The sequence below is a fragment of the Meriones unguiculatus genome, chromosome 10, assembly GCF_030254825.1.
Source record: "Meriones unguiculatus strain TT.TT164.6M chromosome 10, Bangor_MerUng_6.1, whole genome shotgun sequence".
NCBI classification, from domain to species: domain Eukaryota; kingdom Metazoa; phylum Chordata; class Mammalia; order Rodentia; family Muridae; genus Meriones; species Meriones unguiculatus.
Genome location: NC_083358.1, coordinates 13,778,880 through 13,805,977, shown reverse-complemented (window position 1 = coordinate 13,805,977; position 27,098 = coordinate 13,778,880). Strand labels below are relative to the sequence as shown.

Here is a 27,098-nt window from a genome sequence, read left to right as displayed (position 1 = left end):
TTGAGCAGTTAAAAATGTTGTCCCACCCTCTTCACTTTTTCCTTGTCTTCTGCCTTGACCATGTTCCCCTGTAGCTTCTTGCCGTTCAAAGTCTCAGTGCCCACCTGTTACAATCAATGTCACGCTTAGGTCAACAGCTTTGAGCAACACAACATAGGAAAAGGAAAAACTGACTAATCTTTACAGCATAGTAGGTGAGCCCACAGAATATTCTTTGCTACTTTTCATGGTGGGTCACAGAGAGCAGTCCCCAAGGTGGGATTTGAATATCATGTTCTTCCAAGAATGGAATGAATTGTTGAGCAGGCAAATGACAGTATCAATTGTGAAGACCCAACATGAGAGTTTATATTGTCATACAAGAAAGGCATAAGGGTAGTGTGAGTGTCTAGGGTTTGTCGTATAGTGCACAGTATCTTTGCAAGCCTGTGCCTCTGCGCATTGATAAAAAGGGGGAACATTAGCCCATGATTCCTTGGAATAAATCTTCCCTCTTAATTTCCTCTGTGCATTTTCTCAGTGTGCTCACGGGCTCATTCTGCTAAGTCATTTCCACTCCCCGACCACATTAACAGCCTATGGTTTCCATAAGCTGTTTGAAAGTGAAAACAACTTTTAAAAGAGCTAAATAGAATTCTATTTTTGAAAGCAACTCAGAAGTGGTTACGATGCAGATTAAAACTTCCTTTCCTGTCTTCTCTTTTTGCTTTGCTTTTAAATAGTTTTGGGGAATTGGACCCAAGGCCGCCAGCATGCTTGGCCTTGAACTCACTCTGTATATCAGGCTGCCCTTGAACTTATAATCTTCTTGCCCCATCTCTCAAGCAGCTGGGGTGAACGATCTGTGCCCCAGGTCTAGTTTGGCTTTCATTGTCTCAAGGAAACTTCTTCTGATACACTTTCGAGGGTTCTATTGAAGAATGAGTTCATGAGAGCTGAAATCTTAAACTGAAACAACCTTAAAATTCAACCATTTCAAAATTGATTGATTGGTTAATTATGTGCATGTATGTCCACATATATGTGCAGATGCATGGGTAGTGAGCATATGCAAAGGCCAGAAAGACCAGGAATCTAGTGGATACTTTTTTTTTTTTCAATGCGGTTTATTCAGGGACCTTGAACAATCATCGGACCCTGGGGAAAGCCAGCCCACAGCTTAAATAGCCTCTGGGTAGCCAACCCCAGCATGCCACGTGGGCAATGCAGATAGGTCCACATACATGGAAGCAAGCCAAATCCTCAGCCTTAGCCAAATGTGGAGTTGTTCGTGACAGAGAGCACTCACCATCGGGAAGGTGGAAGGCGGAAACCAGCTCCATCTTTAAGGCGCGGCATTTCGCAGCTCTCTACAGTTTCCCCTTTTTGTTTTAGACACATCAGGCAAGAGTAGAGGTCTGATCTCTGATATTAGAAATAAATTGGGACTTTGTACCGATGTTCATTTAGGTGTCATCCACCCAAAGAGCATCAGACCCGACCGATACCTTTTTCTCAGAGGCGGGACCTGGGGCATCAACCCGCATGCAATCAGACTTGCTCTTCTCTGGGTCGAAAGTGGCTGACCCTGAGTGCAGTGCTTAGCCTCGCATCCTAAGCGTAACATTTTAGCTTTTTATGGTATCCAACCATGCTTGGGGAGACTGTCCTGCTTCAATGGCTGTAAAGGCCTGAATGATCATGGATACTTGATATCATCTGTCAGGTTGGTATCCTCTATCATTGTCAACTTATTCCTTTGAGGCAGAGTTTTCACTGAAACTGTGATGACGTTTCCTTGAACAGGATGAAAACCAGGATCCTCAGTAATTCTTCCACATCCACCTCTTATAGAATCAGCCTTTCAGAACTGCCTCGAACACCTGGCTTGTTATCTGGGAGCTGGGATCCATACTCCAGTCCTCATAAATGCACAGCAAGCATTCTAAACTGCTGATCCATCTCTCCAGCCTCCTAAATTCTCATTTCTAAAACAGTGAAATTGTGACACCAAGAGATTAACTTGCCCTCAGTCACATGACACAGTTAAGAATGCATAACACAGTGGAAGGGGGTGTCCTTTTTTTTCTCTATCTAGTCTCCTTCAATACCCATACACTCCTCCTTAATGCACACCTCTTATTCTCCACATATGTACAAATGCACAGTACATCATAGGGTCTTAGACCACACCTTTCCTTGAAATTGATGCTCTTACCCCCCTGATGTAGGTATGTCACTGGACTTCTAATGGTGCATTGACTCTGCTAGTAGCTCTTTAAATGCATTAAAATGCCTATTCCAAGATGAGAGGAACCATGTGTGACTCACCTTTGCGATTCAGGGACATCACAAGGTGGAGACAGAATGCAGGCAGGCATTGCAGGCATCTTCAGGATTGAATGAGTTAAGTAAGTGGGGGGGGGGGCTGAGATATGAAGATGATGAGGGACCATCCAGATAAATGACAGGGAAGAGGATGCTAAGCAGTAATGACTGTATGACCACAGATACTGTGCTAAGACACAGGGTGACCCCTTGGAAGAAGTGGGTATTTCCCCTTAGGATCAAAGCCAGAGTTCTAGTGTATGGTGAGAAACAAGACCAGGCATGTGGAAGACATCTACATTATAGAGTCACCTTGTGATATACCCACTCCTTTTTCTTTACGTTTATTGAGTGACTTTCCAAAGTTCCACTGGGCTTCTTCCAATCTCCAAAACTACAGCTAAAGACTGTTGCTTATTCAGCACTCAGAATGGACCACACCAAAGGTTCCTCTAACTGTCTGTTTACTGCATCTGGTATTTCTACAGCAAGATCTTGCCTTCTGTTCATTGTGTTATTACTCTGCAGAGACCTGAAAGACTTCTTCATGATTGTTCCCAGGTTTCCTGCTCTCTCTCTCTGTTTGTGGGTGTGGTGGGAGGCTATAGCAACCTTGTGATAATGGAATGATGGAAATAGAGCTAGAAACCTGTTTACTCCTGTACCATGAGACCCAGCTCTCCAGAGCACACCAGTGAAAACTTTGAGATTGAAGCCAAGGACAACAGAATCCCCAAGACTACAAACCAGGTGTATCTAATTAGTGACTCACGGACTGCACATATCTAAAGAAAATGACTGGGGTCAAACACATTTGTAGATGACAGCATTGTACTATGATGCCAAAGGTTGAACTGCTAAATGGTTAGGTCCTGGGTCAGCAGCCTGCATGATTGGCTAAACAGATGGAAAGACTGACAGCAGAATACAGAGGTGACCTTAAAGTCTGGACACGTGGCTTTATCATTCCCAGGCTCCATAAGTTTGGGCAAACCCCCATCACTCTCTAAATACCCATTTTAAGGCTTGAATAGGAAACAAAAATTGCTTTAGCGTGGTTTAAGGATTTAACAAAGCCTTTAGTGCCCGGCTCATGGAAGGACGAAAAGGAGCACAGCCGCTATTATTGTTGCATTGTTAGCCATAGAGAAGGGCAGAGGTGCTCACAGCAGAATGCTTGTGTTCCGAAGAGGGAAGGAGAGTCAATTAAAAGAGGCATGTGCATAACACCATTTACCTCGGCTGCCAGGAACACGTATTGTCTTGTTCACTTAATACCATGGGTCTGTGGGTAAATTTAAAATCCTTTTTATTGAGAAGTAATTCCATCGCCCACAAATGTTTATTGTGTCCCTGCAATTCCTGGGCTAGCTGGAAAGGGGAAGAATGAATGAGCTGCTGATCTTGCATTACCTGGGGAGTAAGAGAAAGCAGAGTACAGATTTCCTATAACTGTGAAGGAGAATGCTTAAATACAGAACACAGAACGGTATTTACTTTAAAAAAATCATTGAGATCTTATACAAGTCTTTCATCATCTCAGTGAGTTGATGGGATGCTAAAAGGCTACAAACAGCTGAATTTGTGCTTTCCAACCACTGTTACTTACATAATAAATATATATTATATATTTTACACAACACAAGATACTTATATAGTATACAGATGTTACTAAAAGAATCTTAATTATCTGTTGCTAATTAAATGTTCTTTTTAAAGTTTTTAGATTAATCTTAAGTGTGTGTGTCTGTCTGTCTCTGTTTGTCTGTCTGGATGTGCATGAGGGTGTGCAAGAAGGCAAGAAAAGAAAGTTAATAACCACTCTTAATTGCTAAACCATCTCTCCAGCCCCTAAACATTCTATATTATGTATTAATTATATGTGTATGTGTATATGTATATAACACTAACTATAAAAATATATTTAATGTAAGTATATAATTATACATAATTCTAATATGTATAAGTGGTGTCATATGTATAATCTATGCTATATACATATACTATTTTTATACATATTACTCATGTTGCATGATTTGAATCATGCTTGTATGTTAATTTCAGTCAACAACAGATCTCATATATAATGATAGTCCCCTGGTGTTATGACTCTGCCATTTTAAGCCTGTTTGAAGCTAGAATATCATGGTGGAAATGCATGGCAGAACAAAACTGCTCATACCATGCCAGTCATGAAGCAGGAGAGATGAAAGTCTATAGTACCTACATTCCCTTCAAAGGCCACCACTACTGAAAATGACTTGAAAGTTCTCAGCTCTTAGTTAGCTCCACACTCAAGGTGTTACTACCTCTCAAGCCTAGTGCAACCTGGCAAGTAAGCTCAAACACACACACACACCTTTGGCAGATTTCCTTTTTCAAGACAGGCTTCCTATTTGTAGCCTTGGCTGTCCTAGACTCACTTTGTAGACCAGGCTGGACTCACAGAGCCTATCTGTGCCTCCCTGAGTGCTGAGATTACAGGCATGAGCTAACATGCCCAGATCCTTCGGCAGATTTTGAAATTCAAATTATAGCAGGACTTTTACAGAAGTAGCGATAAAACGAAAGTGAGATTCTTGCAGCGGTCCCTAATCCAAGAAGATGATGGAGAAATTTGCACACAAGAAACTGGCACAGAGGGAAGAGGGTGTGAAGAGACAGAGGTTGTGGGTAGCCACCTCTGAGTCAAGGAGAGTGGCCTGGACCAGCAATCTCCCTACAAGAGGAATCAATACCAAGCTTGGAGAAGAGTTGAAAACTTCGAGAAAACATATATTCTATCATGAAAGTCATCCAGTGTGTCAGGTCACTGCTGCAGCATCCCTGCCCACTGATTTAAACATCAGTCCGTTTTCCTGGACCTAGGCCCCCCTACCTATAAGTACATGATGGAGCGTTTAGTTTTCTTGTGGGTCACCTGCTAAAGGGAGTGGGGGCAGTCTCTGACAAGGACTGTCTTGCATGCTTTTTGATCACTTGCTCTGGGCAGGATTGCCTTGCCAGGCCACCGAAGTAGAGGATGTGCTCAGTCCTGGCACAACTTGATGTTGCTGGGATGAGTAGTTGGGAGGGGGAAGAGTCTCTTTTCTGAGGGGGAGGGAAGAGGAGATTCCGGGAAGGGAGAAGGAGGGTGGGACCGGAAAGAGAGGAGGGAGGGGGGTATGATTGGGATATAAAATAAAAGATAGATGAATAGATGATAGATAGATAGATAGATAGATAGATAGATAGATAGATAGATAAGTTGTTTGTTTGTTTGTTTTTTAAGATCAGTCCATTTTCAAGGTGGTCATGAATTATGTTTTGGGTAAATGAATTTGACATTCTCTTTGGAGGAACCCACCAGATGGAGACAGATGTCAATAGCACTGAACTGAACAATGGAAATTTGGGGAATAACTGAATGAGTAAATGTCACATTTGCCCAAAGACAGACAGGCATACAAGGATGTTAAATTTAATTCTAACCTCCGCCATTACTGTCAGGGTCTGCTCAAGCCATATCACTTCAGAGATGTAACCAAGGCTGACACTGAGGTCAGCGAATTTGAAGGAGCCACTGTATTGGCTGAGGATATTTGTGCTCATTCAGAAGGCAGAGCCCTCTTTGTCCTATGAAATCTGGGACAAAACACTAAATAAATACCAAAACTATACTTAGCATAGAGAGTTGTGCCCTGTGTAGAGTCTTAGGTTTATGTCCATGTTCTGGAATGTTGACCTCCCAGTGATAATGCCACATCTATTTTAGGCAGCAAGTCAAACCTGTTTAGCTTAGAATGTCAAAATGAGTTGACAGGATAGAATAATAGAAAATGGAAATAACTAGAGTTAGGAATCCTTTGGTTTGAGTCCCAGCTATGCATCTGAAAAGCTGAGAGGCCTGGACCCTTCTGCGGTCATTTCCCTCAACTATAAGAGAGTGTTGAGGGAGGAGACATGGGGCAATCATCCAACTCTGACATTCTATGAATCTCTCCATCTTGCCATTAATTGGAATTGCTGATAACATTTCCATAAACTGACCTGCCAAAGTGAATTACCCACCAACATGAAGACATGAAAATAAGAAGATATGCAGAAAGGACTGTGGCAGATGACTGATGGAAATCTCCCTCCTTAAGATGATAAATGGGATGCTGAGAGCAATGGCAGGTTTTTTTAATCTTAATTACCAGCAAATTGGGTTTTCCTGGAAAGTTTCATGATGCACGTGCTCCCGTAATGTTGCTCAATGTCTTAAATGTTGACCACACTGGCAGAGAAGACACAAATCACCCTCCTCTTAACTGCATTTGTAATTCCCCCCTAGACCACTTACCATTTAAACCACAGGTTGACCTTTTCTTTATTTGACTGGACATTTTTAGCCCTGGATATAATAAGCCCACGAGGGGCAGAGATGATTAAGATTGAGCATCTAGTCAGAATCCCATTTTGTCTCAGGTCCTGTCTCGTATAATACCTCATTTAACCCTTCCCGATGGGTCACTGTCAGTCGGCCATGCATATCTGCTCCACACACAACATGCTGATGACCACACACTGTGTGCTTCAGTCTAGACACAGAGCACACTTGACTCATGGGGACACATCAAGAGTTTCTCCTACCAGTGCTAGATGGAAATTAGTTGGTTAGGATCTTCATCATGGAGGTGTCAGAGAGGCTGAGCTCTAGATGTCCGGGGTAGACATTAATTTGATAACACATGCACAGCCAGCTCTTTCTTTGGGGGATTTTGTTTTCTCAAGTGCTACATGTTGGTGAACTGAATCATTGTGCTAAATCATCTGGTTTTCTTTTGGGTCTTTCTGTGTGTGAGGGGATCATGTGCATGTTCACACTTACATGTGTGTATACATGCATGTGCACATGTGTGCTCCTGAGGGAAATCGAAAATGTTGCTCCTCAGTTTGCCGTCCACATTTCTTTTGAGAAAGGGTCTCACATTGGCTGGGACCATATTCAGTTGGCCAAGATGGCTGTCCAGCAAGCCTTGGGGATCCTTCTGGTCTCTACCTCCCAGCACTTGAATTACAAGCACGCTCCCCCATGACCGGCTTTTTGCTTTTCTTTCTTTCTTCCTCTCTTTCAATCTCTCTCTCTCTCTCTGAATGTGAATGTGGGGATCAAACTCAGCTTCTTAATTTTGCAAACCATGTACTTACAGGATGTGCCATCTTTCTGACTCTTCATTTGGGTCTTAACCCTGTTGGTACCAATGATTATCTTAGAAATAAAACATTTATATTCATGCGTTTACTCAGAATCTGCTTCTTAGAACCAAACTAAGGCATTCTCCAAGATTACTGTGCACTGGGTAGCATTACTGCTGGGAGGTAGCTGGCAAGGTTAAATAATAGTTTAGTGTTGGGGTTCTCAGATTCTGTTGACTTTTCCTCCACATAAGTGGTTGCCAGGCAAGACAAGTTTCTGTCCTTCAGGAGACATGGTGCAATGTCTGAACACATGTTTGGCTGTCACAGTTGAGCAGGAGATATTCATTACCTCAAGCATGTAGAGGCCAAGGATGCTGATAAATACCCTACAGCCTTAACTGAAAAACATGAATCTAAGCTAAAAACAAAAATGTCAACTATGCTAAAGTCAAGAAATTCTACCTTCTGTCCAGTGAAGCTGGCTTTGGGATAGTTAATATTTAATATTTACTGAGTGTCTGTGTCATGTTCTTGACCCATGTTATATAACACCTCCCTCGGAATGGTGGTGCTTGCATGTGATGTGATTACTGTGTCTCATTTCCAGGGTCAAGCTGTGGCTCAGCTGTGTTCTACCGTCCCCAATGTGACCGTCTTTGGAACAGCCTCTACTTTCAAGCATGAGGCCATCAAAGATTCTGTGACCCACCTGTTTGACAGAAATGCAGACTACGTGCAAGAAGTAAAGAGGTAAGGGGGTGGCTCTGCAGGGTGTCCAGGCTGGCCCCTGCTCTTCCTTGAAGATCATTAGGATTCACTGAAAAGATGGCTAATAGTGGGGCTGGAGAGGGCTATTGGGAGCATTTGATGCTCCTGCAGAAGACCGTGGTTCAGTGTCCAGCACCTCATGGATGCTCACAACCATCTGTAACTCCAGTTCCTGGGGATCTGGTCCTCTCTTCTGTCTTCCTTGGGCACTGCACTCACATTCTGTGCATACATACATTCAGACAAAACATTCATACACATAAAATAAAAATAAATCTTTAAAAGATAACTAATGAGAGGGAGTGGAGAGAAACATGAGGATGAGGATCAGGTGTGGGGAGAGAGGCAGAGACCAGAGGGCTTAGAGAGAACAGAAACTGAGGGGGGGCATCTCTGAATCATTCTGGAGACCTGCAACAGGGTAGGCTCCAGGGAGGATATGGGGGTGACTCCAGATAAGACTCCTAGTAGAGGAGGTCATGGAGACTGAAGAGGCCAACTTCTAGCCAGACAGGACTTCTAGTGCAGGGAGGAAAAGAGCAACCCACCCACAAAAACTTCAATCCAAAATTTACCCTGCCTACATGATGTGCACAGATAAAGAGAGAGCAGAGATTGAGGGAATGTCCTACCAATTCCTGGCCCAACCTGAGACCCACGCAATTGGAGAGAGCCAACCCCTGAAACTATTACTGATACTCTGCTATGCTTACATAGCTGTCCTCTGAGAGACTCCATCCAGCAGCAGATTGAAACATGCCAAGATGCACATTGGGTAAAGGGTATAGAGTTTTGTGGAAAAGTCAGGGGAAGGATAGAAGGACCTGGGAGTGGTGGTTGGGGGCCAGGAGCTTCACAAGAGGACCAAAAGGGCTAACTAACCAGGTACCAGAAGGGCTTGCAAAGGCTGAAGCATCAACAAAGGATCATACATAGACTGGACCTAACCCTTCTACAGAGATGTAGCAGATGGGCAGTCCAGGCTTAATGTGGGTTCCCTAGAAAGGGGAGCAGGGGCTGTTTCTAACATGGACTCTGTTTTCTGCTTTTTGATCACTCACCACTAGTGGGCTGCTTCACCAGGCCACAGTGGAAGAGGTGTGCTCAGTCCTGATGTATCTTGATGGGGTGGGTAGGGAAGGGCTAGCCTTTCCTGAGGAATAGGGGAAGGGCGATGGGAGAAGTGGGAGGAAGAATGGAGCCAGGAGGAGAGAAGGGAGGGGGCTATGATTGGGATGTAAAGTGAATAAATTAAATAAAATTAATGTTTTTACTAAAAAAAATGATAACTAATGATGATAATGATAGCAAACACATGTTGGAGGCTTGGTGCTAGCCCTAGCTTGATGCTTCACATGTGTTAGTTCATCAGACACCCTCAAACTTCTTGTTATTATCCCTAAAACTTACAGAATTAATCTGTTAATGGTATGATAACTGCCATTACACTGTCTTGATGCATGCAAATCTAATTCCCATTCATTCACATAAAAAGCTCAAAGTAGATGCTCATATGTAAGATGATTCTCGTACTCAGGCTCTTCATATTTTGATTCTACCATCATCCTCAGTCTTCTGGCCCCTCAGTTGTAGCTAAGAAGATGGGAAAATAGCAATAGGTCCATGCATGGGAGGTTTTTATTGGTCAGACCTGGGATGAATACATGTACCCTGCCCAAATTTGATGCTAATATCTGGTCGTTGGCCACACTTCACTGAGTGCAAACTGATAACTGTCACCTCGTTATATAAGCAGGCAGAGCCAGCCTTCACGGAATGGTGAAAGGTGGAGCCCCAGTTCATACCAAGCTCTCTAGCTTGTGAGCACATGCTTTCACTGTGGAAAGAGTACTTTCTAAAGAATAGAGCCTGAGCCATAGTTACCTGTAGGAGGAAGGGAGCCCGGTACAGGATGTTTTAGAGATAGAGGTAGCTACTCACATGCTGAGCAACGGGTTCAAAGGTTAAGAAAATAGCAACAAAATTCAACAGGTATTAAGTCCAGAGATGTCTGACTACATAATCTAATCACAGTTTACCTGTCATCCATAAGCTATTGATCTTGGCCATGTGTGTCTACAGGGAATCACATGAGGAGTTCAGGTGATAGCACATCTGTAGATTGTGTGTGTGTGTGTGTATGTGTGTGTATGTGTGTGTATGTTTCACTTGGCTGCTGCCCAGGGTGAACTCAGTCTCAACCTTTTTCAACTGAGAGTTGCTGGAGGAATCAGTGGTAGCCAGATGTAATTAGTCACTCAGCCAGCACCGTGATAAAGGAACATTTTTTTCCAGGTCACAAATTAAGATGAAAAGGGACCTTTCTCCCTCATTGTTTAAGCAGAAATTTAGATTAGCTTTATTTTGTTTTGTTTTGTTTTGTTTTGTTTTGTTTTTTAGGTGGGGCATTTTTTTAGGAAGAAAAAATTTTCTGATGAGTAAAAATTTCAGATTTGTTGGGCTGTGGATATGCCCCAATCATTAAAGTTCTTGCTTTGCAAGTGTAAGGAGCCATGTTCAATCCCCAGAACCCATGTAAAAGAGCCAGGCATAGTAGCACATACCTGTGATCCTAATTCTTGAGAGACAGAGACAGGAGGATCCTTGGGGCTTGATGGACAGCCAATTTGGCCAAATACAGCTCAAGGTTTAATGAGAGACCAGTCTCAAAACTAAGATAAAGTCAGGCACGGTGGTACACACCTTTAATCTTAGAACTTGAAAGGCAGAAACATGGCCTGTGAATTCAAGGTGAGGCTGGTCTACACAGTGAGTCCTGGTCCAGGGTTGCAGAGGGAGACCCTGTCTAATACTTAGGTGGGAAGTGATTGAGGTTAAGATATGCACTCTTAACCTCTGGCCTACACATGTACGCATGGGAGGTGAGGGTATAATGCAAGGTTGTCCCAATATCTCCAGCAGGACATAAAAAGGAGCTTCCATTTAAACCTAAATATAAGTTCACCCCATTTCTCAGAGGTGCAGAGACAATAGGTAATTTTGAAGACTTCCATTTGCCCATTTCACTTACTTTTAATTCAAGTCTCTCAAGCTGAGGTCTGGACTATGAACTACTATTGTTCCTTCAGTAATATCTTCTTTAACCTCTGTAATAGATTATTTTTACATTCATCTACTTACTGATTAATAAATACTTGCTAGGGTCTGAGATGGAATTGGATCTGTGCCAAAGCAGAAGAGTCAGCAACAACCAATCAGAAAGGCTCTGTACTTAAGGAGTTTGGAGTCTAGTTGCTAGAGGGGAGAGAAAGAAAGAAAGAAAGAAAGAAAGAAAGAAAGAAAGAAAGAAAGAAAGAAAGAAAGAAAGAGAGAGAGAAGGAGGGAGGGAGGGAGGGAGGGAGGGAGGGAGGAAGGAAGGAAGGAAGGAAGGAAGGAAGGAAGGAAGGAAGGAAGGAAGGAAGGAAGGAAGGAAGGAAGGAAGGAAACTATTGAAAGATTTGTACTTTGGATATACAGTCTGGTGGATGGGTGCAGGGTGCTAGTAGAGAGCTCACACATGACACTGATCTGAGAGCTGACTGATGAGAAGTTAGGGGAGAAAAGCATTTTGGATTAAGGGGAACAGCATTGCTGAGGTGCTGGGGAAACTAGGGTCCTGAGCAGAGACAAACGCGGCTGGTCATAGAGAACAGCAAGAACAGAAAATCAGGACAGCGCAGCTGTTCTCAACACACGGAAGCCCCCGCCAGGGTACTCCTGCCTGCCCTGCTTCCCACCCAGCTGCTTCATCTCCTCAGCCCCTCCCTGCCCTGGCCCCACTCAGTGATTTCTACCCTCAGGAGCGTGGAAGGAAACAGTGGCGGGGACCCACCTCATTACCACTTGCCTTCAGAGGTGGCTTCCAACAGCTCGTTTTAAGTAGAGACCCGGTAGATATGGGAAATGGCTGGGGAGCTGTGACTGTGAGTGCAGCCGCTGCTCAGAAATCCTATCCCCAGGAAACAGTCCAGAGCAAGATCAAAGCCAAAGGCACAAAGCCGCTAAGCCACGCTCTGCTTCTGCACGGTCAGTCCTCACCACTCAGCATATGTCGGCAGTGAATTATAACAGGCCTATCGGTAACAGCAGCAATCAGATCCAGCCTCCACTGTCAACAGAAGGCAAACGGGGCAGAGATTTTTTTGCTACACCGCATGCATGTGTTATGCAGTCCCTTTTAAAAAATGATAATTATGAAGGCTGTGTCACAAAAAAAAAAAAAAAAAAGAAAGGAAGAAAAAATGCCTGTGGCAGAATTTGAGGGGAGAAAACAGAATGCCAAGTTCCATCAAAGCTGTGATCACAACTTGATTCAAATTCTCCGTGCGTGGGGATGTGAAATGAAAGGGAAAACACCCCATCACTCACATGGAGTAAAGCGTAACGTGGAGTCATTTTTCCCTGGTGTTTTATTATAGACATGGTTACAGTAATCTACGTACAGTGAACTGCAAAAAATATAGCAAAACAAAATTTCCTGCAATAAAAACTCACGCAGACTAGCCACATGGGGGGCTCTTTGGAATTCATGCTAAGCCAGGAAAGAAACTATAGGGGGAAAAAATGCTTTTCTAATGGATGTGCTATATATGTATATGCGTGTGCCTATGCATGTTTTTATACATGCACGCATGACCACACGTGTGTGCACACATGCACACGGCTGTCAGAGGACAGTGTTCAGGAATATTGGCCCCCTCTTTGAAGCTGTCTCTTTCATTGCTCCGGGGCCGCTTTGCCAGTGAGCCCCACACTGCCTCCTGTCTCTGCCTCCCAAACACTGGGATTCGTAGCTTGTTTACCACTCCCGGCATTTCCATAATGGGTTCCGATGACCTGACTCGGCTCCTTGCGGTTGTGAGGCATGGACTGAGCCATCTCCTGAACCTGAGGGAGGGAAACAAACCGACTCTGATAGATACTTTGTCTTTGCACTGGTTTTCTTAGCTGTGTGCAAAGGGGGATGACAATGGATAAAAATGGTCCAGTTAGAGACCTGAGTCCTGTGTACCTGACTCAAAGGCCCTCAGAGATAAAGAAGAGAGAAAAAAATCAGAGAGAAGGACAGCATGGTTAGCCCGGGACACACTGGAAAGGTGCAAAGCACTTCAGTGGGAGATGTGGGAACAAGCTTCAGGCAAGGAGAGCTGGGACAGGGGCAAGGCAGGTAGGAGCCACCCTGCTCAGCCAGCCTCTTTTCACTTAGCTGACCATTTCACAAGAATCTTGTACAAATGCAAAAACCATCCCATTTCACAGACAAGAAGACTAAAGCTGACATCCAGATTTACTCTCCAAATCTGTGGGCTCAGGTTTTCCCATCTCTTTATGGTTTGCAAGATGACCTGAGGAAACATTTGAGCTGAAAGGACGCATCCATTTCCTTGAGTTGGTTTCACTGCTCTGGGCTGCCACAATTTATTGAACGGTTATTTGCACATTTTAAATCCATTCTATTCATTGCCATCGGTTATAGCTCAATGAGGATGCTTAAAGGTGCCTTTAAAATCATTTTGGTGGAAATGGTGCGCAATGTTGTTTAAAACCTCATGTCCATGCATTTGTGTATTATTTTCTATTATTAATACCTACAAATATGTTATGTTTGCTCACACAATGGTGACCAAAGCATACATATGCTTGTGTCCTGAATTTGCCAAACTAGTAGTCACAGTTAATGTAGTAAGTGATTACATCAGCACTTAGTAGGCCATGCAGGGCATTAGGGACTGAAAGCCTGAGGCACACATGGGAGCTCGCTTTGCAAATTTGATGATATGGATGCTGTCTTTATTTTTCAGGGAGAAGGCAAGGCCTACCTACATGCACGTATCAAAAATATCACATTGTAACTCATAAATTAGGACAATTATTGCACGTGAAAAATCAAATGTTGTTACATTTATTTCTTGGAAGGAGGTGTGCCACGGCCTCCATCCAGAGATGTGAAGACAGTTCTCTCCTTCCTCTATGTGAATCTCAGGGCTCAAACTCAAGTTGCCAGGCTTGATGATTGGCACCTTCATCTGCCAAACCACCTCTCCAACTCAAAAACAAAACAAAACAAAAAAATTTTTTAAACAGAACTTCTCAGCTGCATGAATGGGGCTCTTGACAGCCTTTGGATGGAGTTAAAATTGGATTATGTTGAACATCGAGAATCCTTTGCAGAATTCAAGGCAGTTAAGAGCTATTATGTGAGTTGAATCTGTGAGATGGTCTGGCCACAATGGGCAGGATGAGTGGGAGATGGGATTCAGGGGCCAGGAACAGGCAGAGTGAAAGGAAAAGAACAGGAACTGAGGAATTAGCTCAGTTCATAAAGTCCTTGTCTGTGTGAGTTTGATCCCAGAACACACAGTGAAAAAAGCTGGACATGGTGGCACAGACTTGCAATCCCAGTGCTGGGGAGATGGAGACAGAGTTCCCAGGGGTTCATTGGTCGGTCAGCCTAGCCTGATCGGTGAGGTCCTGGCCAGTGAGGAGCTCCCATCACACAAAACAAAGTGGACAGTATCTGAGGAGAATGATACCCCAGGCTAACCTAAGGCCTTCACCCATGTGTGTGCACATAGGTGGAAAACAGAAAGAAAAGAAAAATAGACATGTGACTATTACTATAGAGAAGCACACATGAAGAAAGGAAAATTTTGCTTTGTCTGCTGTGGCTGTGGGAGCTGTCAGGATGTTCTTTAGCACGGCTGTGAAGCCTCCAGGGGTCACAGGGACTGGACCTGGATTGCAGCCACTTTCTGGGTGACCGCTATGAACTGGCTCTAGAAGCTGGAGAGCAAATCTAAGAAAAAGCCAGAGGAGCGGCAGATCCAGAGAGGAAGAACCCAGCTCCCATTGGAAGGATCTGCTGCTTAGTCATGAAACTTCTTGAGTCTGCAGACCAGGTGAAGGGTGAAGCCATGAAGCACAAGGTCAGAAAAAAGCATATTGTCCCTCTTGCCTTCAGTAACTTCAGTGCCTAGCGGAGTGCCTGGCACGTGGTAGGTGCTTCCTCAACTGCTGGTGGAAACTATTGAGAATCAAATTGCTGGGAGAGAATGAGGAGGCAGCTCTTGAGGTGACTTCTAGAAGGGATGCTACCAGTAGCGAACATTTCCTGAGAAGCCTACTATGCATCAACACTTATGATTAGCACTCTGAGAGAAACCTATGTGAAGAAAAGCTTGCTTTCTGCACATCAGATACCATGCCTGGAACCCTGTAAGAAGCCTACTGTGTGCCGGGCATCATGCCCAGCAATTATAAGAAGCCTAATGTGCATCTATCTAGTCCTCTGTAAGAGATTTGCGGTTTGTGCAACAGGTATTGTCCCCAAGTATTCTGGAAAAAAAAACCTAGTGTGTGCCAGACATACTCCATGAGAAGTTTACTATGCACCAAGTACTGTGCCTGGCATCCTGTCAGAAAGCTAATGTCTATCAGTACTGTGCTCCATACCCTGAGGGAAGCCCATGATTCCAAATACCGTGTGCCCTTAAAGAAGCCTACTATGTGCCAGGCATCCCATTGAAAACCCTGCTGTGTGCAAGACAGCATCCCTAGCACCTGTGAGATGTGTATTGTGCATTAGGCACTGTGCCTGGCATCCTGTGAAAAACCTACTGTGCCTCAGTACTGTGCTCAGCACCCTAAAAGAAGCCTACTTTTTACCAGGCACTGTGGCTAGCCCTCTGGAAGCTGCTCTTTGTCAGGCACTGCGTTCCACCTTCTGAAAGACCTCTCCTGGGTGCTTTGCTCAGACCTCTGGGACAAGCCTAATCCGGGCTGCCATTCTGTGAGAAACCTACAAGTGTACCGGAAGTTGTGACACAGGCAAGTTCTCAGGTCACAGGAATCTAGAAAAGGAAAGGTCAGCAGTGAGCCAAGGTAACCATAAAAAAAAAAAAAGACGCACTTCCTGGCAAGGCTGGAGGCTTTCTACACACTAATGGCTCTCAGGGAGCCTCACCCTACTCAGAGAAATTCCTCCCATTTCCACGTGGGTGGAAAGCAAAGAGGCAGCATTCACAATAGAAGGACCAGGAGTGGGAACAACAACAACAACAAAAAAGAATAAACTGTGAGGTCTTGGGTCAGCAATTCCAAAATATCTTGTAGCTGAGTTGGTCCAGCTGAGCTGGGTTTTCTGGTGTCTGAAATCCACAGTGATTTGCAACAGCAGCAGAAAACAGAGGGACCACTGTCATGGCCCTCGGCCCACTTTGCTGCTGGGAAATTATGTATACACAAGCAGTTTGACACAACTAGAAATGAGCTGGGCCTCGGGCTTCTCAGAGCTAACTAGCTCTACTGGAGATGGTCCTAATGACCCCATGAAAAGGAAAGCCAAGGGTGCTTTTAATGTGAGCATGACGTGATGGTGGCCAGGCCCATCCTAAAGACACTTCTGGACCTGATATAGTTTCATAAAACAAGGTCTGTGCAAACTTCCTACATAGTCATGGATAACCTTGAGCTTCTGATCCCCCTGCCACCACCTCCCAAAGGATGGAACTAAAGACGTACCACCACAACTGTTTTATGTGGTGATGAAGATCAAACCCTGGGCTTTGTGCATGCTTGGGAAGTGCTCTGCAGAGTTATATCTCTAACTCTGGGCCTGGAACATTTTCACTAGATCTGATCCCAATTTGGTTTGAGTAGGTTCCATTCAATAGTGTCCATTCATTTCATCTCAGCAATGGAGTGAAATGGCAGGACTCTATAAACTTGAAATTCTTCCCTGAAGGAATTTTCCTATCCTGGAAAGGAGCAATATACAGAAATGCTCATTCACAGCTGGGACACAGACAGACCACAGACATGAATCCTACCCTTTTCTTGCTTAGTGAACCCGTAGGTTTTGGGGGTTACTTGCAGAGTTTTACTGAGACATTACTTTCAAAACGTGGGTAACTCATCTGTGTGACCATATCACTAAAAAGTCCCCCTCCCCCAGTATGGGTGATGTCTAAAATAATTTCAATCTCTAGAGTTCCCACCCAAGTCAATAGCCAGTCTCCTAAATACTGTAGCACCCCAAGACAATGTCATGGGGAAAAGGAAGAAGCTAGAATCTTAGGCAAAGGGGCTGATTAGCCCTCTTCCTTCTCTGAAGGGAAGTTAATGGGCCCAGTCTTGCGAGGGTTCCTGCTCTGATTTCAGTGTGGCAGTAGCTATATTGTCGCCAGACAACAGAGTTCTGCTGTACACCTGCTGAATCAATTGAGCAAAAAAAAAACAAGCACAAGTACCCTAGACCCCCAGAGATTTTATGTGCCTCCACTCAACTCCTTTCCCCTCCCCCGACACCCACGTGAATCTTGACTTTCAAAAAGATTCAATGTAATCTAGAGGGAACTATATGAATTCTTTGATCCCTACAAAACCACAAACCCTATCTCGTGTGGGTTAATTTCAGAAAATCCCAGAAAGAGCTGTAGGGGAAAGCAGGTAGCTGAATACAGGGGAAACCTATGATCTCTTTCTAACCTTGAGGTCAGTAGGGTAGGTTCTGTCTTGGCTCAGTTTCTGCAGGAAGACTAAAGAGAACAATGGGTGCTCACCCTGACCATAGCTTATCCTGAAAAACCCTAGTCTGCCTCTGAAAACCCCAACTGGTGTTTGGATGTGACCTCCCAAATTATAATTGTCGTGCTCTCTGAAGGGACTCTGGGAGTAGGGAGACCTAACTAAATGCTATTATCTTCTGTCAACAAATGAGAATGATGATGGCTCCATAGTCATAGGAAGGTCATGAGACACAAATGGGACTGACCTGACATTCCTCAGCCTAGGGCATAGTAAATGCTCATGACTATAACACACTCTTAGAAAGGTTAAGGGCATCCAGCCTCCACTTTCATGGCTGCTAGTAGCCCCATCCATCCTGAATATATATCCAGTTGATGGCTAGCCTGGGACTACACAATCTATGTGTCTGTGTTCATGCTAGCACTGAGCTGTTTTTATTACTATGGCTCTGTAATATATTATGAAAACAGGTGTTGTATTACCTGCAGCATACTTCTCCTTTGCTGAGGGTAACTTCAGCTATCCATGGGTTTTTGTACCTCCATATAGATTTTAAGACTGTTTTTTTTTATTATTTCTGTTTTAAAAAATGAATTGAGATGTTAATTAAGATTGCACTGAATTTGCAGGTTGCTTTTGATGGGATGGCCATTTTCACAACACTAATGCTTTTGATCCATGAGCATGGATGGCCTTACCATCTTCTAAGGTCTTCCACCATTTCTTTCGTTGGTGTTTGAGCTTTGTGTTGGAGCAGCTCTTTATTTCTTTGGCTATATTTGCTTCAAGTTATTTTGGAGGCTCTTTTAAATGTTATTGTGTCCCTAATTTCTTTCTCAGTACATTTATTATCTGTATGTAAAAAGGCCACTGATTTTTAAATGTTGACTTTATGCCCTGTCATTTCTCTCAAAGTGTTTTTAATGTCAAAGAGTTTTCTGGTAGAGTCTTTAGGATTCTCTCTACATAAAATCATATCATCTGCAAGCAAGGATGTTTTGACTTCTCCCTTTCCTGTTTGTATTCTGTTTTATATATTGCCTTCACTTGTCTTCTTGCTCTAGTTAAGTCTTCAAGCAATATAGTAAAATAGAGTAAGAGCAGGAGACATCATTAGCTTAGTCCTGATCTTAGAATGCTTTGAATTTTTTTCCATTTAGCATGATACTGGCACTAGATTTGTTATAGAAAACCTTTATTACATTAAAATATTTCCCTCATCCCTAAGCTCTAGAGTTTTTAGTAGAATTTTTGTCAGAGGCATTTTATGTATCTACTGAGATGATTTTTGAGGCCATTTCTGTGATGAATTACACTTATTTGTTTATGTGTTGAACCATTCCTGTTATGTGTTGACCTGTTATTTCTGGGATAAAGCCAACTTGGCCATGATGCATATTCTCTTTGGTATGTTCATGGATTTGTTTGGGAGCATTTTATTGTGAAATTTGTAACTATGTTTATAAGGAAGATTAGATTATGATTTTCCTTTTTGTGTCTCTATCTACTTTTGAAAATGGAAATAAGAAATGCATAGGTAAATGAATGAAACTAGAAACAAAATAGACTGAGTGAGGTAACATAGGCACGGAAAGACAAATGTCATGCCCTTTCATATGTGGACCCTAGAATGAAATCTTTAGAGTATGTCTTTAACTTGGACTATCTGGAGAATCCAATGAAGTAGAAATGGGCCATTTGGGTGGGTAGTTAAAGTAGAAGAAATAATCTAAATGATATGAAAACAAAGAAGAGGAATTCTGGGGGATGGAAAACTTAAGCAGGCATGGGGTGGGAGAATTGGGAGGGGAACCTAGCAGCCCCATAAGCCAGGGAAAATGTTGATTTTCTGACTCTCTTCAGTACCTTGGACAGCACCCTACATGTCGACCATATTCCTTTAAAAATCACTGTTGGCTCAAAGATTAGCTGACTGCCTGGCTTGTGTCGAGCCTGATCCAAATATCTTATTTGTTTCCTCATTGCATTCTCCCCACAAAGAAATGCATTAATTCTGCTTTACAAAGGAGAGCACTAAGGCTCAGGGAACTTGAGTAAGCCCTGTGGGGCGTGACCTCTGTAGTAGGCTCCTGTCCTGTTTCTTGTTTTCTCCTACTTCCAATGTCCATCCCATTTGTCTTTCTAAGTGAGGACTGATCATCTTACCCCAGAACCTCTAAAAAAAAAAAAAAGAGTTTGATTTCTGGCAGGTTACATCACTTTGCTTTGTCTCTTGCTGTGCAGGATTTCAGCCGAAGGTGTGGACATCGTTTTGGACTGCCTGTGTGGGGAAAACACTGGCAAGGGGCTCAGTCTCCTCAAACCTCTGGGGACCTACATTTTATATGGTGAGTGCGTGCAGAACAGAACAAGATTAACAGGAGTAGGAGGTACCCACTATGCTCACCACACCCTGCAAGGTGAAAGGTTAATGTACTGGGAACCGGGCAAACACCGGAGAGTCCAGCCTTTTAGAACATTTATTTATTATGTTTTATTGATATTATTGCCATAAATCATAAAACTGACTTATAGGTCTACCAACCCATCCCCTACAGTGTCATTTTTTATGCTTTGCTTTATTTTGTTTTGTCTGAGACATGGTCTCACTACATAGCCCAGGATGGCCTTGCACTCTTAATCCCACTGCTTTAGCCTTTGAGTTATAAGATTACAAGTGTGAGCCATCATGCCTGGCCACATCTGCTATGCTCTCGAGTGTGCAAAAAGCTATGAAAATTAGAAGCATATTTTCTTCAGTAAAATGAAAATTTAGCACCTGAAATTCATGTTTTCTCTCTATCGTTCTCTCTCTCTCTCTCTCTCTCTCTCTCTCTCTCTCTCTCTCTCTCTCATACACACACACACACACACACACACACACACACACACAATTTTAAACATTGGTCCCCAGAAATTGCAAAAGGTGCATATAAAGCCAGAGGTCATCATTTCCAAAGCAGAATATTGGAGTGTCTGATGTTTGAGATTCCTAAAAGCGGTGTGCCTTGTTCTAGTAATAGAAACTGAGTCTTAATTCTGAGTATTTCATAAGGAAGAAAGAAGTTAATTCCAAGGGATATCTGAAGGTTATAAATATCTTAACATCATCAGACCATTATTCCAAAAGAATTGAGCTCACTAAGCACATGGGCAACACTCCTTTGCTGTTCTGGTCATTTCTATCCTGGCCACATACTTCCTAAAAAGTAAATAATTGGTTAGTATTGTTGATGGAAACCTACAAGGGCCAATACCATTTTGAGGACAGCATATGTGACAAATGGGCAGGTGGACAATTTATTCATCCTTCCTTCTCATTAGCCGGGAGTTATATTTTTGCCTCAATTCCATGATGTCATTTGGGTGACCTTCAACTTGATTGTCTCACAACTATCCAAGTTATTACATTGATCATTTGGTTATTATATAATGGAAGCCTGGCACTGTGTTCCCTGGGGATCATCATCCCATCAAAGATAAAGGAATAGTTAACTGGCTGGGTAATAGTTTACCCAGACCAAATAATTAATTTTAAAATATGCAAATTTTTTTAAAAACATGACTGTTCTCTAAGAAAGTTTTATGCTTCCAAATATCTGGTGGCAAGCAGGAAAGTCTTTGGAGAGGGACCATTGGATTGGGATATTTTCTATTCATTCCTTACAACTCAGAACCTTGCAAGGGGGTCATTTATCTCTGAGCATCTCGGCTTATCTTTCCCAACTCCAGTTCCATCTGTCACCTGAATGTCACTTGGCCCAGTTGTCAACATGCAGTTTTCAATATTCTTTGATCTAAAGTTTTAGGGTTTGATTTTTATAAACTCTGCCTGGACCCCTTTGGAGCTGACAGATAGTCTCACATTCCCTGAATCTCTGAACTTACTGTTCTCTCCTCTACCTTTTCTGTATCTCATTTTCCCCATTCACCCAAATTTCCATCCTATTGTTCAATACCAAGCCCAGGTCATAGTCCTAAACCTCTCACTTGCTAGAAAATCAAATTTGGATCTATGTAGTGGCTTCCTGCAGAAGGTAACTTACTTTCAATAGACAGAGCAAATATGTTTTATATTATTAAAACACTGGGCTAATCCCTTTTGCTACATACCTGGTTTCACAAAGGAAAGAAGTGGCCACCATGAGAAATGTCCTTTTCTCTAGGAGCTGATGATACCTAGCCAAACACCCCACTTTGTACCCCACCCCAACATCTCTCACTTTTCCAAGACTAAAATATGTTTTTTAAGCCTTTGCCACTTGTGCTCAAATGAAATACATGCCATTCTTCTTGCATAAGAAGACATCTTGATTTTTGTGAAAAGTTGCTTGACTTGGGGAATCTTTCATTTGCAGGTTCATCCAACATGGTAACTGGAGAGACCAAGAGTTTCTTTAGCTTTGCAAAGTCGGTAAGTCTCCATGCCTGGCTACCAGCTGGTGGGTAACACTGATTTGCATAGTGTGAGTTCCAGCAAAAGGCATTGCTCAATGGGCGATGGTGGTACATGCCTTTAATCCCAGCGCTTGGGAGGCAGAAGCAGACACATCTCTAAGTTTGAGGCCAGCCTGATCTACAGAGAAAGTTCCAAGACAGCCAAGGCTACACAGAGAACATATATATCTCTCCTGTCTTGAGAGAGAGAGAGAGAGAGAGAGAGAGAGAGAGAGAGAGAGAGAGAGAAGGGAGAGAAAGGGAGAGAGAGAAAGAGATTGCTCAATTGCTGGTCTCTCATCTGCTGGGATTCCAATAAGTTCCCTCTCCATTCCCTGATAACTGCATACAGGCAGGACCAGGTCTTGAGATGTGGCAGTGTCAGTGAATTTTTGTAAAGCTTCCTTTTTATTTCAGTAGAGATTGGTTCATCTATGTGTCAAAAGTGAACTTAGAGTTACTTCACTGTAATTTTCTGGCCAGGTTTCTGGTGGCTCAGTAGATTTCTTTGTCCCCATCCAACTGTGTCTGAGATGGGAATAGGAAACTCCTAACTTTAATAATCTTCAAGTATGTGATTACTCTGTCTGCCATTGAGAAGCACTCTCCCTCACTGTATCTGCTCACATGGATATCTATATGTGTTAGAATTAAGCTGATTGAAATTGTGCCTTTATTGCTACCCCACCCACTGGAGCAAGGGACTGCTATTTCTTACTAGTGTCAGCTTCTGTCACCATGCTCCCGGTCTCTGTGTAATCAATGCAACGTAAGTGTTGGGAGAATTTTTTTTTCCTGGGGAGACGTGAACACACACTCTCCTCATAAGGTCCTGACAACAATGCAAAGGATGATTCCCCTGGAGTCACCCTGAGGAACTATTGAGAGTGTTGCTCTTACCTATTGAGTGCTGATGAAGAAGTACGGGCAGGGGTGTAGGTGACCCTAAAGCAGCTGTGCTGGGAAGTCCATAGCCAGCGTGGCTAACAGCTTCCCCTTAGCTACATAGATGGAACCCCTTCCTATAGCCTCCCCAGCTTATGTTCTCCTAGAACTTCCTAAGACAGCTAGGTCGCATGCAAGTAGGGCAGAATTGCATTACAGGTGGCAGGGATGAGCATCTGGAATCTCGGGTGAGGATCCAAGGATCCTCTCTATCCTCTCCTTCTCTGAGGGGATGTCAACAGCCAACAAGCGTGCTTGTGCACAGGCATGGGTACTGTGATAAACATGGCAGCTATCTTGCTCAAAGGACCATGTTCTATACAATAAGCACCACTACACAGGCATTTTCTGAGCATCTAACGTGGGTCGCATTTGTAGACATCAGGTGTCACGGTAGATGAGACAGGTTTGTGACTCCTACACTCTGTTAGGAAGACAGGCCCAACAATAAGGAAATTTGTTAATAGCCTGATTGTGAACGCCCATCCAAACCTCAAGTGGGAATAGAAACAGGATTCTGGAATGGAAGAAGGCAGGATGGAGCAGGGACATTGTGAATAGGGTGGTGAGAGAGCCAGGGAAATGGCATTAGAATTCACTCTCTGTCTATCATGATGAAGTTGTATTGGTCACATTTAGACTGTTTGCCCAGCCCAGCTAACACAGTCTAAGAACTCCCCACAGACATACCTAGAGATTTGTCTCTGAGATGATTGTGGAGGCCGTCAGATTGACAATAAATATTAAACATGCCAAGAATATTTGTATGTTTTTCTATGCTGACACCGACTGCCTACATTTTACACTCAAACATTTGCTGAATCAAGAAATAGTAGTATTCGTTCTATACGTGAGATCAAAATGTAAAGGCTTTTGCTCATTTTTTGCATAAATGAGTTTAATAAAAGTGTAGGTCAAGAATCATTTGAACTCCAGTGCTTACAGGAGCAAGGGTAGAGTCTACTGAAGGATGCTGTCTATTGCCTGTCCCTAAAGATAGGCTTTGCAGCACTCACAGCTCTTTCGTTGCTGTGGATACAATTTGCATGCTGCTGAAAGACTGCTCTGTGGAATCATGCTGGTCCCAAATTATATACAACTCTAAAAAGTGTTTTCTCCTTTTCTTACCCTTAATGCCCAATCCCAACACACAGTGCTAATGAAATAATGACGGTGTGCCCATGCTCTGGGAAGGTATTATAACAACACAGCTAGGATGAAGACTCAGATTCCTTTTCCCCAAACGAGTGCCATTACACTGTGGAACTGAAGGTCATGAATGAAAGGCCATTGTCTCTCAGAGGCCCGGGTCCACACAGGCTGATTGGCTGGAAGTAAACTGAAGAAAAGGTTTTCTGAGAAATGGAATGATGGCTTTGCTCCAGGAAGAAAATTCTATGCAATCAAGAAAGGCACATTTAGAATTATATAGAGTTCTCACTCCGCTATCTTAATTATGTTCCATCTTCAGATTTCAGCAGAGTGAATGTTTCACATTTTGCTAGGCTTGCAATTCACTCTTGGGCCATCCTAAGGATGATTCTTACAGATGAAGTTAACATTTAGAGAGCAATCTGATGTCAAACTCCAAGCCCTTGCTCAGGAAATCTAAAACATGGATTTCAGATTAAGATGACAATTCAATTTGCTTATGCTTATGGCATACGTGGTATATACACACTGCTGTAATGGCATGCATCTTGGATGAGCACATTTGCTTTTGTACAATGACCTCCCTGTCCCCAAAGTACGGTAAGGAAACTGGACACGGGGAGGTTAGGTGAGTTGCCTAGACTTACACAGCTATCAGGTGATGCTCAATTATAGAAAATAACCATATATATATATATACACACACATATGTATATTAGCACATTGTGTGTGTGTGTGTGTGTGTGTGTGTGTGTACCTTGCATAGCATGCATAAAATGGCCAGAGGAAAATTTGGAGGAGTCAGTTCTCTGTTTTCACCATGTAGGTGCCAAGGACCCAACTCAGGTTATCAGGCCTTGTGGCAACCTCCTTTACCACTAAGCCTTCACTAGAGCTCTTAATCACAGCTGAGCAGAAACTGCAGCATCAGCTGGCATGCATGACACAAATATGCACTGAGGTCCTACAGATATGTGTGTATTGAGCTTAATCTTGGGGCTCAGGATTTTGAACATTTAGGTTGGGATGCTTATGTTTGGAGAGCAAGGGTAGGGAAGACACCTTGAGAACAAACATAAATTTATTATGCAGGTGCTGCCAAATCTAGTTTTATGTGATGCTGGAGATCAAAACCAGAGATTCATGCATGCTTAGGCACATACTCTACCAACTCAGATATACCCATAGCCACATACAAGGAATTCTTCACTGAAGCACACTTAACAGAGCTGGGTGTGGGGCAACTCAAGAAGAGCTGTTCATTTGAACATAAACTTCTCGTCACATGTCAAAGTCTGCATTCACATGAGAGTCGTTTATGTAGTCCTGACCTCCTGCCTTTATCACTCCATGCCATGCTCTCTTCTTAACTTACCCTTCCTTTCTACCTACCTGCCCAGTAACTAGCCTAGCCATTATGTACCCCAACACGACCTGTGAAAAGGGGAGATGCTCCTGTACTCAATACTTCATTACTATGTAAACTTCGCTATGTTATGGCTCTTTCATCATCCCCACAACAGTCCACAAAGCCAAAAGCTTTGCCCTGTACCCACCCAGAAGATGCCAGTTTATTTTCTCATTCAAGAAGGAAGTAGCATGGAGAAGAATGAGAAGGGAGGTATACAGTTAGGATCAACTCCAGGGTCAATGGTCCCAGTCACACACTTACATTTTATTGACCTGTGGCCTTGAATAAACTGAGGAACTGTATCTGAATGAATAGGGCAAGAAGAGCTTTGGAATTTGGATTGGTGGAGGGAGGGGAAACTTCTTTCAGATTTGGGGATATTTGCATGTAAGTCATAAGATATAAGTTTTATATATAGCATGTGTGTTCATGTGCAGTGTGCATGTGTGTGTATGTGTGTGTGAGTGTGTGTGCATCTCTATGTCTGTGTGTATTAAGATAGTTCTGTTGTAGCCCAGGCTACTCTAAAACTTATTATTTAGCTGAAGATGACCAAGGACTTTGATCATCCTGCCTCTACCTCCTAAATACTGGGATTACAAGAATGCACCTCTACAATGCTCATTTTATGTGGTTCTGGAATTTGAACCTAGAATTTTTTATGTACTAAGAAAACACTGCCTCAACTGAGCTACTTTCCCAGTATTTTTAGTGTCCCTTTGTGGTATCACGTTAGCACGCAAAAGATTTGGCTTTTGAAGCATTTTAGAGTGAGGATTTTAGAATACGGGGTGTCTACCTCTCTCTCTCTTCTCTTCTCTTCTCTTCTCTTCTCTTCTCTTCTCTTCTCTTCTCTTCTCTTCTCTTCTCTTCTCTTCTCTTCTCTTTCTCTCTCTGTTAGATCATTCTCACAGCATTTCTGTCTCATATATCCTGTGCAACAACCGCAGTGGTTTCAGGAATAGATGCTTAAAATATATCACCAAGACTGCTCGCCGATTCACTAGAATCCACCCAGTTTCAACCTTGGCTTCCCCGGTATAGACGGCGCCCCCATAACATAGATGATATTGCATGATGTAGCCCCATATTGAGACTTTGGAATCACCCGGAACTTTTCTCTAATTGCAGTGGTGGCAGGTGGAGAAAGTGAACCCCATCAAGCTGTATGAAGAAAACAAAGTCATTGCAGGCTTCTCACTCCTCAACCTGCTCTTTAAACAGGGCCGCTCGGGCCTCATCCGAGGGGTAGTTGAGAAGCTCATAGGCCTGTACAACCAGAAGAAGATCAAGCCTGTGGTGGATTCCTTGTGGGCCCTGGAGGAGGTAAGCAAGCCACCTTCTGGGCTTATTTCTAGTAGCATTGATCATCCAAGACAATCTTTTC

At 43.2% G+C, this 27,098-nt stretch overlaps 1 protein-coding gene across 1 annotated transcript in view; it reads left to right on the top strand.

Moving 5' to 3' along the window:
• Positions 1–27,098, top strand: part of Vat1l (vesicle amine transport 1 like) — a 167,871-nt gene that overhangs the window by 63,306 nt on the left and 77,467 nt on the right. The window contains exons 4-7 of the mRNA XM_021632097.2: positions 8,078–8,220; positions 20,011–20,114; positions 22,125–22,180; positions 26,843–27,037. Coding sequence (XP_021487772.1) covers positions 8,078–8,220; positions 20,011–20,114; positions 22,125–22,180; positions 26,843–27,037 — 498 coding nt within the window. The remainder of the gene's footprint in view (positions 1–8,077; positions 8,221–20,010; positions 20,115–22,124; positions 22,181–26,842; positions 27,038–27,098) is intronic.